Source organism: Poromitra crassiceps (genome assembly GCF_964638095.1).
Source record: "Poromitra crassiceps genome assembly, chromosome: 20".
NCBI lineage: Eukaryota > Metazoa > Chordata > Actinopteri > Beryciformes > Melamphaidae > Poromitra > Poromitra crassiceps.
Window position 1 is genome coordinate 16,947,115 of NC_139637.1, and position 14,395 is coordinate 16,961,509.

At 44.2% G+C, this 14,395-nt stretch overlaps 1 protein-coding gene across 1 annotated transcript in view; it reads left to right on the forward strand.

Moving 5' to 3' along the window:
• The window catches only part of sema3gb (sema domain, immunoglobulin domain (Ig), short basic domain, secreted, (semaphorin) 3Gb), a gene marked incomplete at both ends in the record, with an annotated part of 37,098 nt that overhangs the window by 14,409 nt on the left and 8,294 nt on the right, over positions 1–14,395 (forward strand). The window contains 5 exons of the mRNA XM_083656940.1: positions 10,893–11,053; positions 11,870–11,932; positions 13,002–13,121; positions 13,859–13,952; positions 14,232–14,351. Coding sequence (XP_083513066.1) covers positions 10,893–11,053; positions 11,870–11,932; positions 13,002–13,121; positions 13,859–13,952; positions 14,232–14,351 — 558 coding nt within the window. The remainder of the gene's footprint in view (positions 1–10,892; positions 11,054–11,869; positions 11,933–13,001; positions 13,122–13,858; positions 13,953–14,231; positions 14,352–14,395) is intronic.

A 14,395-nucleotide genomic window follows, 5' to 3' on the forward strand; every position in this document is an offset into this window, starting at 1 on the left:
AGGAACTGTCTCAGTGCAAGAAGACCAAAAAGTCCTTCAGAGGTCATAAAAGCAGATGGCCCGAACTTGAAGATTTCCTTGAAGATTGGGTGTTGACCCAGAGAGCAGACGGCCGAGGAGTTTCCACGGTGCAGATCCGACTGAAGGCCAAAACAGTCGCCACCGAAATGAAAATTGAACATTTCAGAGGTGGGCCATCTTGGTGCTTCCGATTCATGAGACGAAAGGGACTGTCCGTCAGGGCGAGGACGACTGTGTGCCAGCAACTCCCTCCCGACTACCAGGAGAAAATCACAAACTTCGGCGAATTCACACAAAGGAAGATCAAGGAATATTCCATCGAACCGGAGCAGATCATAAATATGGATGAAGTGCCTTTGACGTTCGACCTGCCACTCACTCGGACTGTTAACAAGAAAGGTGAATCGTCGATCACATTGAGAACCACTGGGCACGAGAGAACGAATTTCACTTGTGTTCTGGCCTGCACAGCATCTGGAGTAAAGCTGCCGCCAATGGTGATTTTTAAGCGGATTACGATGCCGAAAGAGAAAATTCCCAGTGGGATATGCCTCAGAGTCAACAAGAAAGGGTGGATGATGGAAAGTGTCATGAAGGAGTGGCTGGCTGAGTGCTACGTCAAGCGCCCTGGAGGATTCTTTCGGCAAAAAAAAGCTCTGCTCGTTCTCGACAGCATGAGGGCTCATATAACAGATTCCGTGAAAGCAGCCATCAAGACCACAAACTCCATTCCAGCTGTGATTCCTGGGGGCACAACGAAGCATCTGCAGCCACTTGACATCAGTGTCAATCGTGCGTTCAAAGTGGCACTACGCGTTGAGTGGGAGGCGTGGATGACGAGCGGCGATAAATCATTCACCAAAACTGGTCGCATGCGAAAAGCAACTTTCGCTCAAGTTTGCCAGTGGGTCCTGACAGCGTGGAGGAGTGTGAAAACATCCACGATCACCAACGGGTTCCGAAAGGCTGGACTGCTGCGTGATGATGACGCCGGCACAGCTGGGCGCCTTCAGAGGCTGTTCGATTCCGACACCGACAGTGACGAAGAGGAGTTCCTTGGTTTTGAGAGTGACAACGAAGGAGAGAGGAGAGTGGTTGACGAAGCCACCCTGAACCTGTTCGTTTCCGACACTGAAGTTGAGGACTTTGCTGGTTTCAGTACGGAGGAAGAAGAGGAAGACGAGGATTAGTGACTTGACTTTGACTCTGTTTACAGCCGTTTGCTGCACCTTCACCTAAAAGATGAAGACAAGGATTACGGTACCTGGTTTGATTGTTGACAGCACCTTATCCTTTTGAGGATTGTTATATTATTGTTTTCCAGTTAATTTGTTTACTGCACCTTACCTTAACCTTTTGAGAATTGTTTTATTGTTTACAGCACATTATCCTTTTGAGGATTGTTTTATTGTTTACAGCACATTATCCTTTTGAGGATTGTTTTATTATTATTATTATTGTTTTATTTTTTATATTTATTTTGTTGAAATGTTAATAAATGGGAGCTTCTTATAGTAGCCTACCGTAATGCTGATTTTGTTGAAATGTTAATAAATGGGAGCTTCTTATAGTAGCCTACCGTAATGCTGATTTTGTTGAAATGTTAATAAATGGGAGCTTCCCCAAACAGCCATCTCTTTCCCGACATTCCTCTCTGTGCACGAACCCTTACATATGGTAATTAAACATCAAAACACCCGCGGCTTATAGTCCGGTGCGGCTTATATATGTAAAAAACAGTAAATTTTGCTGCTGCGGCTTATATACCGGTGCGCCTTATAGTCCGGAATTTACGGTAGTGGTAAACCAGTTCATTAGCCACATTGTGCTATCAGGAACATGGTGGCTCTACAGTCACTCAGAGACACTTATATTATGCTATAGAGCTGCAACAATTAATTAGTTGTCAACCTTTAAATTAATCGCCAACTTTTTTGATAATCGATTAATCCGTCGAATCGTTTTTAAGAAGAAAAGTTAATTTTCTGATTCCAGCTTCTTAAATGTGAAATGTGGTTTCTTTAATCCTGGGCACTACACTGAATATCTTTGGGTTATGTGCAAGACGAGACATTGAGGAAGTCATCATTGGGCTTTGGGAAACACTGACACACATTTTTCAAAAGTTTCTGACATTTTCTAGACCAAACAACTAAGCGATGAATCCAGAAGATAATCAACAGATGAATCGTCAATGAAAATAATCGTTAGTTACAGCCCTATTATGCTATAGTCTCGCTGGCCAGCCTCCTCTCCCTTCAGCCTCCTCTCCCTTCAGCCTCCTCTCCCTTCAGCCTCCTCTCCCTTCAGCCTCCTCTCCCTTCAGCCTCTTCTCCCTTCCGTCCGAGGAGTCTGCCGCCGCAGGTCTCCATAGTGGTATTTTTGCGATGGGCGGCGCTTAGCGGCAGTGCCCTTGGAAAATAGTTTCCAACAATCCAATTTGCCGTTTTCAGCGTGTAGCAACGAGCTAGCGTGTAGATTTCTGCCGTTAGCTCGCTAGCTAGTTAGCGTTGTTGTTTTCACTGAGGCGGCAGGGCACTATTTACAGCGACACACAGGGAGGAGGGAGCGGAAGCCGCTCTGATTGACATGCTCGGAGCCAATGACAGAGCTTGTAATGAGCCGGGGGGCGGACATCCGGCTGCCACCGAAACAGTCGCTCGAATGGGAGAGCAGAGTTGAGCAGGGGAGGGCTTATCCCAGTTATGGAGACCTGGAGGCTGGCCAGCGAGACTAATTATGCTACGACTCGTTTCCAGCATCACCTTCAGCGGAGGACTTTCAGGTGATGTAACACGCCCTCTGGCAGGCATCATGGAAGCCAGAGGGCGTGTTACATCCTCTGGCACCTCTTCAGCTCTTGGGCAGCAATAGCTGTGAACAGCTGATTATGCTTCTGCTCGCTCGTCTCAATAGAATTGAATGGACATAGTTAATTTCTCTGCTGTGTTTGATCATTCATTTGCTGCTACATCAAATCGCTTTCAGACACTGTAGAAGGAATCTCCTGCGCTTCAACCCCTCCACAGAGGGAGGTCGGTGCTCTCAGAACAGGACAAAACAATGTAAACAGGTCAATGGGCCACTTCCAAAAGGACTAACCCAATGAGTGAGCTGGAGCACACGAAGTCACTTAAATAAATTTAATAAAGGTACAAAACTGACGTTTCGACGCGCACTGCGTCTTCTTCAGAGTCTTTTTTTGACTCTGAAGAAGACGCAGTGCGCGTCGAAATGTCAGTTTTGTACCTTTATTAAATTTATTTAAGTGACTTTGTGTGCCCCAGCTCACTCATTGGGTTAGTCCTTTTGGAAGTGGCCCATTGACCTGTTTACATCGCTTTCAGACACGTTGAGGTATCTGGTTGTTATATTTAGGTGTTTAGGTAAAGATATTTAATTGGGAGAGCGCCCATGATCAGTGTTTCCCCTAGAAAAAATGTCAGGCCTGGAGGGATTTCGAAACGTACCTCGCTGGCGACGCTAAACTTTGAGCTAACCTGTCCGCATCTATGTTCGCAATGGCATCCCCAAGTATCATCATACTATTATGGGATGCGATGCGAACAGTTGTATTATGGGATGTGCATTTCCCAGGCAACGACACACATTGACATGTTTTGGAACAGCGGCGCACGCTGGCACAATGCACAATGCTCCTAAAAACAAAATGCTTATTGTTTTGAATGATTTAGCATCTTATATTACTGTCAACACTGTCAACACCAGTATTGCTGTATTGTAATAATATGCCATAAAGGTTTATTGAAATTTTGGGGAGAGCAGAAAAAAAATCTAACAATTTTTTGTTTTGTTTTTGCAATTCTTTTTCTGGCCTGGCGGGGGCGCCGCCTGTAAATTGTAGGGGAAACGCTGCCCATGATCACCCCTGGGCCAATGAAGTGAAATCCCTTCTTGAATCAAACGATCTATCATTCATCTTTCATAACCGGTTACTTTGTGACACCCGAGAATCTATGAGAAACATGTTTATTTTGTCTAAAGATAATTGGGCTGTGGACCTGTGGCATAAACCAAAACTAAGGACCTATCGGCTCATAAAGGACAGCTACTGTGTTGAACCCTATGTGGAATTTGATTTGAACAGACAAAAAAGATCTCTGTGTGCTCAGCTACGATCGGGAACACTTCCCTTAGCACTAGAAACTAGATTTAAGGCTACCCCTGAAGAAGAAAGACTATGCTTAGTTTGTGAGCTACACGAAATTGAAAATGAGGTTAATTTCTTGTTTTACTGCTCTGCGTATCATGACGCAAGGGATGTACTCTTTAGCAAAATGTCATCTATCTATGTTGGCTTCTTTAAGCTGGATGACTATGAGAAACTTGAGCTATGTTTCAGCAAGGGAATCTTCCTCATTGCAAATGTTATCTGTCAAGCATGTGGAGCAAAGACAGAACCTTCTATTTAGAAATTGATGTATGGGGGTACGGTGGTGCAGTGGTAAGCGCTGTCGCCTCACAGCTCGAAGGTCCTGGGTTCGATTCCCACCTGGGACGCTGTGAACGCTGAAGGAATGCGTGCCCGTCCGCATGTCCTCGAGTGCCCACCGCCCGGGTGGGGTCGTCAAAAGGGCCTTTCTGTGTGGAGTTTGCATGTTCTCCCCGTGCCTCCCGGGGGTTTCCTTCATATAGGAACCCCCTTCACCAAAACATGCAATATCCTGGTTGCTGATGTGGTGCCTCCTCTGGTCGTTCGGGGCACCTGTTCGGAGGGAGGGGAACTCGTTGGAATAGCGTGATCCTCCCACGTGCTATGTCCTACCGGTGAAGCTTCCCTGTCAGGTGAAAAGAAGCGGCTGGCTAACTGCCCATGTCTCGGAGGAAGCATGGAGCCAGTTTTCGGCTCTCCCCAGATCGGCAGAGGGTGGAGCAGCAACCAGGATAAATAAATTAAAATTAGCACTAATGGGGGATAAAAATGGGATAAGAAATCGGGAAAGAAAAAAAAAAAAAAGAGAGAAATTGATGTATTGGTTTTTATATTGCTGTCCGGCACCATTGCTGTCTTACGACTTGTATTCTAAATGTATCATTGTTGTGTTGTTTATTGTTCTGTTTTATTGTTGTGTCTTGTAAACCCATGGGGGTCGGGCACCTAGAGTGCATGACACGTAAATAAATCACTCAAATCAAAATATTGTTTGAGCTCACCTCGTGGTCTTCAGTGGAGTGGACCTCCATGATGCGCCACCTCAAGGTTTTCTTCTGAAATGCGCCCAAACATCTACCTTGATACAGTAGTTTGTTTAGATTTCTGGAAGTTGTATTGAAATGATTGCCCTCTTAAGCTGTGTTCACACCGAGATATTTATTTTTCTCTGTGTCGCTCGATTCAACCCTTTGGAATCGCTCTGTCGCTGTGTTTAAATCGCTCGTCAACAGGCACAAGAATCGACGGACATCTGGGGGCTATAACGTTACGCAATGTCATGATGTTTGCCCACTACGAGCCACCGTAGTTGTTTACAAGCTAAGCCTATCAGCGTGCTCCTAACGCGAGCTCCATACCGGTAGTACAGACTTCACTTCATGTCAGCTGTCAGCCTGTCAATCAGCTGTCAATGCGGTTTGTTGCCACACAATAAACCAGCGGTTTGTTCCAAGCCGGTGTGATCCTTGACTCACTCTCACACGGCAGCCAATCAGCATTGAACAGCGAGCGACTTTTGCCAGCGTAATTTCGCTCGAGTTGGGATATTTCATCTCGGGCAAGACGAGCGAATGTTCGCCCTATCGCTCTGTCTCTGTCGCTCGGACGCCCAGCGATTTTTCTCCCGGGCGAATATACGCTCAATCCTCGTTTGCATTGACTTTGTATCTGAACTCAATGCCAGCAAAAAACTTTAATAGGTCGGTGTGAACGCACCTTTAGTGAAACTGAAAAAATTAAACCTGCTCTTCTGTAAATGCATCGATCGGAGGACTATAGGACCCATCAAAGGACAAAGCACTACTCACACAGCTCCATCTATCTGCCGCTAAAGCCTGACAGTCACATGAGTGTGGTTACGCTCAGAGAACGCTCCGTGACCTTTGACCCCTACATGTCACATGTCTCAGTCAGAGCACAATGAAACAAACAAGATTAGTCGGGTTTCCATCCACCTGTTTTGATGCGAAATTTCAATTTGCGCATAAAAAAACTGAGTGGAAACGCTGCCTAATTCGCAAAAACCTCCAAATATCGCAAAAAAAAAAATCACGCTTGAGGGAGGGGGAAAAGTCTGGTGTATCGATAAAAGGAAAATGCGAAACGTGCGGTGGAAACAGTTTAAGCGATATTCCGTTGTCATTCAAAAACAACACAGTTTACCTTGATCACTGCAAAACATGACATGTCGTGTAGCCTACACAATAGGGCTACACACGGTAAATCATGGTACACGCAGCACAATACCCGCCGTGGTAAACAGAAGAAGACTGGGATATTAACTTTAAGGTGACTCACTTCTAGACTTGAATGAAATTGTATTCACTTACTATCTGCTCCGTGGATTATAACGTTATGGTTGCCGAGTTGCACCTGGTAATCCAGAAATGGCGTTATGGTACCTTACTTGTAGATCATCAAGAAACTTTAAATGAATAACATTAGATGTGTTTAACAGAGCTGTATATCGGGTCTAGCAGCTGATCAGCAGTTCAGACAGCCTCAAACACGAGGTGATTGACAGCTCTATAATTCGAAAAATAGCAGTGGATGGAAACGCGCATTGTTTCGCATTTTATTTTGCCGACTTTCTGAAAATTTTATTAAAAGTTGCGATACATTTGGATGGAAACCCAGCTATTGTTTATGTTTTATGGGTCTCTCTCACAGGTCCTCAAATCAGGGCAGCACCAAGACTGGAATAGCCTTCCACAAGGATCAGTTAAAATCAGTTGAAAAATAAAAAAAACACGTCTTAAAGCCTATTTTTTTATTCCTTGGCTTTCTCACTGACATTCTTTTCTGCTCGATTAATTTGTGCTTTTACCCATCCACTTATTTCCCTGTTCTGCCTCCTTTCCCCCTTGTTCTGCGTGAAGCACACACCGGCTTTGTATTTTGTAAAGTGCTATATAAGATAAAGTTGAGTTGACCCGACCTGACTGCTCATCGTTGCCTTCTGCCTATCCACATCTCAGTGTCTCCATGACGTAGGCGAGTTCGCACCACGCAGACAAGGCCATCTTGTGGTTAACTGTCGCTGCCATGGTCGCGGTGCAGAAATAGCCCCAGAATAGACGGATTCCTCCTGGCTTTCCGGGCCCGTAGGTGTGTCCGTCCCAGCCTTGCCTCAGACGTGGTTGATTTTCAGGATAATGCCACTTGGAATGGGATGAGAGAGGTCCTGAGAATAGAAGCCGTGCATACAGAGCGGAAGGTATGCCAGGCACTTGGCAGGGCGGTGACGTTTGGGATTCTACAGATTATTTGTGGATCGTCATACAGCTGCACCTCAGGCAGACAGACGGTGACACTTCGCCACCTAGTTAGACTCCCAGAACAGCAACTCTTGTCAAAACATCCACCTGCATGAGGGCATGTAAGCACACAGGTGCACAGGTATCCACAATATTTATTTTTTTCCATGCAACTTTACTCAGTAAAGGCTGGCTTTACACGGTGAAACTTTCACACAACTAGTTGCAGGTTGCAAATTGGATGAAACATAATTTCCATGCAACTTGACAGTTACATGAAGCAATTCACACGGTAGTTTATTTCACTAAGCTATAGCTAGAACAGACAACGAACATTAGCAAATTGTTCAAACAACCGTCATGTTAACGCTAACTAGCTAGCGGTAGCCACCAGCTCACTGCCATTTAAACAAACTTTGCTTAGCTCATGTTTGTTTGTTGACATGACTCAGCTGTTTGACAAAATGAAAAACTTTAGCATTACCAAACTTGCATGAAGTCTATGAAGATCATTCTGAAGTAGTCAAGATCATTTCTGTTTTATTTTCTTTATTTTGGTGATAAGCTGTCGTCGGAAAGAATCAATCAATTAAAATCGATTGAAATGATACCGCATCAACGGTAGTTTGCCTAGCTCGCGTTCGTTTGTTGACATGGCTCAGCTGTTTTGACATCATCATCTGACACGTTCCCAGCGTTTTGATTGGCTGTGGCACGAAACTAGTTTCACAAAGATGAGAGTTTTGCAACCGTTGTGGCTGAGTTCATTCAGACAAGTTTCAATTGTGTTGCGCGGAGGACTTTACACCATGCAAATCAGTTTGCAACTTAGTTCACTTCAGTTTCAACCAACTAAAGTTGCGTGAAAGTTTCCCCGTGTAAAGCCAGAAACTGAAATGTAAGCAACACTCCTATGGTCTGAGTTAGTTCTTGCCACATAACTTCCCAATGCAATAATATCGACTTTTATGCCATACACGTGCATTTAATGACAAATGTACCATACATGTTCTGGAATAAACATTACAGACACACATTAAGTATGGTGGAAATACACAGATCTGCATAGGCTCTCATTGACGATGGCATAATGATCACAAGACAGATGAATTCAGTTATTTACGTTATGGATGAATGGATGTCAGGTTGATGGATACTGTGTTTCTTATTAGGAGGTTTAGGAATGTTTTAGTAAAACCTTCATCCATCTGACTTCCCTTGTTGCTTTCGGCATAGTGACACACAGGCATGACAGTAAAGACAACAATGAAGCGATTGAAGTTTAATACAAACTCTCCATTGGGTATTGCCAAAAAACCTCTTCGCAGAACCCTGTGAAGTGTTCCACTCTTGGTGACTCTTGGTGACTTCTGGGTGCCGCTCGCTCCACATGATTATTTCCTGCCTCTGCCTTAGCTTCAGCTCTCCAGAAAAATAAATAAATAAAAATAAATGTTGTATATGTGTGTGTGTGAGCCCTGAAGCCCCGCCCCACTGTGATGTGATTTGACGGTGTTTATATGAAACAGACAGAGCTGAGTGGCTCGCTGTTCGCTTGTTTAGTCAAAGTTGATGACCATAGAGAGGCAAAGTGACCGCCTACTTCCTGCTTCAGCACTGTACCAGAGATTTTCATCCGCCATTTATTTTCCCATGGACCTTTCGTAAAATGCTTATAAAAATAGTTTTACTTCGTCAAACCAAATGGGTCAGCTATATTTAGAATCGGGAGAGACCATAGAACATTTCACTCTGACCAAAACTTAAAAAAACAACATCGAAAAAATATTTTCTTTAAATCCGCAGTTTTTTACGTTTTGGTCCGAGTGAAATGTTATGTGGTCTCTCCTGTTTCTAAATATATCTGAACCGTTTGGTTTGACCAAGTATTTTACGAGATGTCTATGGGAAAATAAATGGTGGATGAAAATCTCTGGTACAGTGCTGAAGCAGGAAGTGACGTTTCACTTTGGCTCTCTATATTGAACGTGTTGTGGGTCGAAAATTGCACCAAATCTGACACTGCACTTCCTTGGGTCCCCAGCAACACACGTACCACCAACCACCTGTGTTTTGTGTGTGTGTGTGTGTGTGTGTGTGTGTGTGTGTGTGTGTGTGTGTGTGTGTGTGTGTGTGTGTGTGTGTGTGTGTGTGTGTGTGTGTGTGTGTGTGTGTGTGTGCTAACCCTCTAGCCACCACCTCATTCTCTCTGACTCTCTGTGCAACACATTGAGAGGGTGATGTTGTCGCCACGTCCTCATAACCCGGAGATTTATAGCTAAAGTCAACAAGGCTGGTTTGGCACCCCTCCCCCACCCCACTGACTCCTCCCCAACCCCACTGACTCCTCCCCCACCCCACTGACTCCCATAGAACTACTCCAGCCATTCCCAAACCACGCGGCCCAATTTGAAATGTGAAAATCTTCCGTGGCCCACCCAACCCTTTAATCAGAACTCCAATCAACACATGAGACTCAGTGTTTCCCCCTAGAAAATCTTTCAGGCCTGGAGGGATTTCGAAACGTACCCCCGACCGCAACGGTGGGGGCCGTCACTGGCGATGCTAAACTTTTAGCTAACCTGTTCACATCTATGTTCGCAATGGCATCCCAAGTATCATCATACTATTATGGGATGCGATGCGAACAGTTGTATTATGGGATGTGTGTTTCCCAGGCAACGACACACATTGACACGTTTTGGAACAGCGCTGCACGCTGGCACAATGCTCGTAAAAGCAAAATGCTTATTGTTTTGAATGATTTGGCACCTTCTATTACTGTCAACACCAGTATTGTTGTATTGTAATAATATGCCATAAAGGTTTATTGAAATTTTGGGGAAAAAATAAAAACAAAAAACAAATTTATTTTCTGGCCTGGCGGGGGCGCCGTTGGCCTGGCGGGCCCGCCAGGCCTGTAGAATGGTAGGGGAAACACTGAGACTAATATGAAGTATTTCCCTATATGTTTTGTATATCTTATCTGTAAAGGGGAGACTCATGGGTACCCATAGAACCCATTTTCCCATTCAGATACCTTGACATGGGGACGTCAAGGGACCCTTTTGAAATAGTTTTTCCCTCGCCAAGATTTAGCCTAACTTTGATGTGTTATTTAGCCCCCTTCCCCCAGCTAGCATGGTACCAAGTTCTTACGTCTTCTAGTTTCATATGTCACTCTGGCTTTAAAACTGAGCCCGCAATACAGCCATTTCAATCAATCAATGAACTTTTATTAACAGACACATAGTCCATAGAAAAAACATACAAACACATATAACAATTAAAACATAATAACAATTCAAAGATAGCACTCAGAAGCACAGTAAGAGAAATAGACCATTTGATTTGAGCCATGCATTTGAAGTCATAGGCTCTCAATGGGTTCCTGTGGCCTTTACATGTTTCTTTCCATGTCTTTCTGTCCTTCCATGCAGAGTTGATAGAAACCAAGACGGCCAGGCCGTTCTCCTTCTCCTTCAACACCAGTGACTACCGCATCCTCCACATGGACCAGGACCAGGGCCGGCTGTACCTGGGCACCCGCGAGTACCTGGTGGCTCTGGACATGCACAACATCAACAAAGAGCCGCTCATAGTGAGTATTACAACCTGACATTACACTCGCCTCAAAGCAGGTTGGACCAATTATTGCAAGTACAGTTGTATAGAGACACTGCGGAGCGCGTCATCATTCAGAAACCACGCCCAAAATGGGGGGAAACTAAACAAACACTCGCCCCATCCCCCAATCCTGTCGTTCTCCTATGTCACGTGCATGGTCGGGAGTTGCGCACAAAGATCATATATATGGAAGATAAACACTCCAACTTACTTCTTTGACAGCTAGATTCACATTTTTCTTCTCGCCAATTCTCAGTGGCTTCCTTGTTTTGCTCGGGAGTACAAAAACAACATTAATTGGAAAATGACGCTGGTGTATGGGAGTGAATGGAGCGCTTTCCCCCGTGATGGGCGTGGCCTATTTCATGCAGTGTCTCTATTGGCAGAACGGCTCTGCATATGTATCGGAGGATGCATGTGTGTGTCTACGGCTCTCCCCAGATCGGCAGAGGGGGCAGCGACCGGGGCAGCAGGGGGAATTGGCCAAGTACAGTACAGTTGGGGGGAAAATGGGGGGTAAATCAGAAAAAAAAAAGATAAAAAAGAAAACCCATAGCATAAAACCAGACAATAAATTATAATATTATAATGTATTATTATAATTATTATATTATAAGAATGATCATTACTAGACCCCTCACTTTGCAGCTATCCCAACCCTTTCTTTTCACTATTACACCTTCCAAAACAAATGAAATACTGTCTACAACAGGTTGGTGAGCATCGTTGAGGCTGCTTGAACTTAGTTGGGTACAAATGAAAAAGTGTATTTTGTCCTTGTCTATATCAGATCCACTGGCCAGCTACTGCCCAGAGGAAAGGAGAGTGCCAAATGACTGGAAAGGGAGGGAAGGTCAGTTGAACCCTTCTGTCAAAGCTCTCTGTTAAACACTAAAGTCTATTCTGTGCCAGTAGTGTACTGTAGTAGATTCTGTCTTCTGTGCCTGTACTGTAGACTGTAGTATAGTCTGTCTTCTGTGCCAGTACTGTAGACTGTAGTATAGTCTGTCTTCTGTGCCAGTACTGTAGACTGTAGGGTATTCTGTCTTCTGTGCCAGTACTGTAGACTGTAGTCTATTCTGTGCCAGTACTGTAGACTGTAGTATATTCTTTGCCAGTACTGTAGACTGTAGTATATTCTGTCTTCTGTGCCAGTACTGTAGACTGTAGTATATTCTGTCTTCTGTGCCAGTACTGTAGACTGTAGTATATTCTGTCTTCTGTGCCAGTACTGTAGACTGTAGTCTATTCTGTGCCAGTACTGTAGTAGACTGTAGTATATTCTGTCTTCTGTGCCAGTACTGTAGACTGTAGTATATTCTGTCTTCTGTGCCAGTACTGTAGACTGTAGTATATTCTGTCTTCTGTGCCAGTACTGTAGACTGTAGTATATTCTGTCTTCTGTGCCAGTACTGTAGACTGTAGTCTATTCTGTGCCAGTACTGTAGACTGTAGTATATTCTGTCTTCTGTGCCAGTACTGTAGACTGTAGTATATTCTGTGCCAGTACTGTAGTAGACTGTAGTATATTCTGTCTTCTGTGCCAGTACTGTAGACTGTAGTATATTCTGTGCCAGTACTGTAGACTGTAGTGTATTCTGTGCCAGTACTGTAGACTGTAGTGTATTCTGTGCCAGTACTGTAGACTGTAGTGTATTCTGTGCCAGTACTGTAGACTGTAGTGTATTCTGTGCCAGTACTGTAGACTGTAGTGTATTCTGTGCCAGTACTGTAGACTGTAGTGTATTCTGTGCCAGTACTGTAGACTGTAGTGTATTCTGTGCCAGTACTGTAGACTGTAGTATATTCTGTGCCAGTACTGTAGACTGTAGTGTATTCTGTGCCAGTACTGTAGACTGTAGTGTATTCTGTGCCAGTACTGTAGACTGTAGTGTATTGAGTTTCACACCCTTTCCACGCAGGGAGAATGTGCCAACTTTGTGCGTCTGATTGAACCCTGGAACAGGACTCACCTGTACACCTGTGGCACCGGAGCCTACAAACCCATCTGCACCTTCATCAATAGAGGCTGGCGAGCTGAGGTACACGCATGCACGCACGCACACGCACACACGCACGCACGCACGCACGCACGCACGCACACGCACTTATAAATTTGTTATTGATTAAAAAAAAATTACATGATAATTCAAGAAAAAGACAAAAAACAAAAACAATTATATATATATAAATACAACATTTGTTTCATATATATATATATATATATATATATATATATATATATATATATATATATTATATAAAATATATATAAAATAAATAAATAAATAAATATTGGTTTGACTAAGTAAAACATTTTACGAAATGTCTATGGGAAAATAAATGCCGGATGAAAGTCTCTGGTACGCATGCTGAAGCAGGAAGTGACATCGACTTTGGCTCTCTATTCACTTCTTCCTACTCCTTTTCGGATATATATATATATATACACAGTATATATATATATATATATATATATATATATACAACCAGATTCAAACCCACAAATACATTAGCTCACACAGTATATACTTTATGTAAGAAAAAAATTACAAATGCAACCTAGCTATCATGGCGACGCACATGTTTGTATTCCTAACAGAGAATAGCCGGAGCTAGTCGGAGCCTTCTGTGCTCAGTTGAATATGTTTTGAGTGTCTGGCAGCCCTAGTTGGAAAAAGCTGTTAAGCACATATCCACCGATAAGTCTTTTGCTCACTGCGACTTTTCCACTTTTCCACGACAGCTGTATGAAATGGGGCCTTTTGTCTGTGTCCAGGAATATCTGTTCCGCCTGGTGCCAGGTTATGTGGATTCTGGGAAAGGCAAATGTTCTTATGATCCTCGACAAGCCAACGCTGCAGCTCTGATCAGTGAGTGAAACACTTTGTCACTTCCAACGCACAATGCAGTGTGACGGGAGTGACGTCCATCAGGATAGGTACGACATGACTCGGCTTTGTCCCACATTCGTGACACCAAAGATCGGAATGGAAGATTTGGATATTTGGATGGAGAAGGTGCTGTGACAAACGTATTTTGAAAGCTGCGAATTGCTTTTGGAAAGGATTGTTTACTATACAGTTGGGAATAGGAAGTTGACTCGTCTCCAGTAGGCGCTCACTGTTCTTCTCTTTGTTGATGTGACCCAGATGGGAACCTGTACGCCGGCGTCCACGTTGACTTCATGGGAACGGACGCCGCCATCTTCAGGACCCTGGGGGACAGGCCGGCGGTCCGGACCGAGCAGTACGACTCCCGCTGGCTCAATGGTGTGACGCGCGCACGCACGCACACATATACGCACGCACGCACG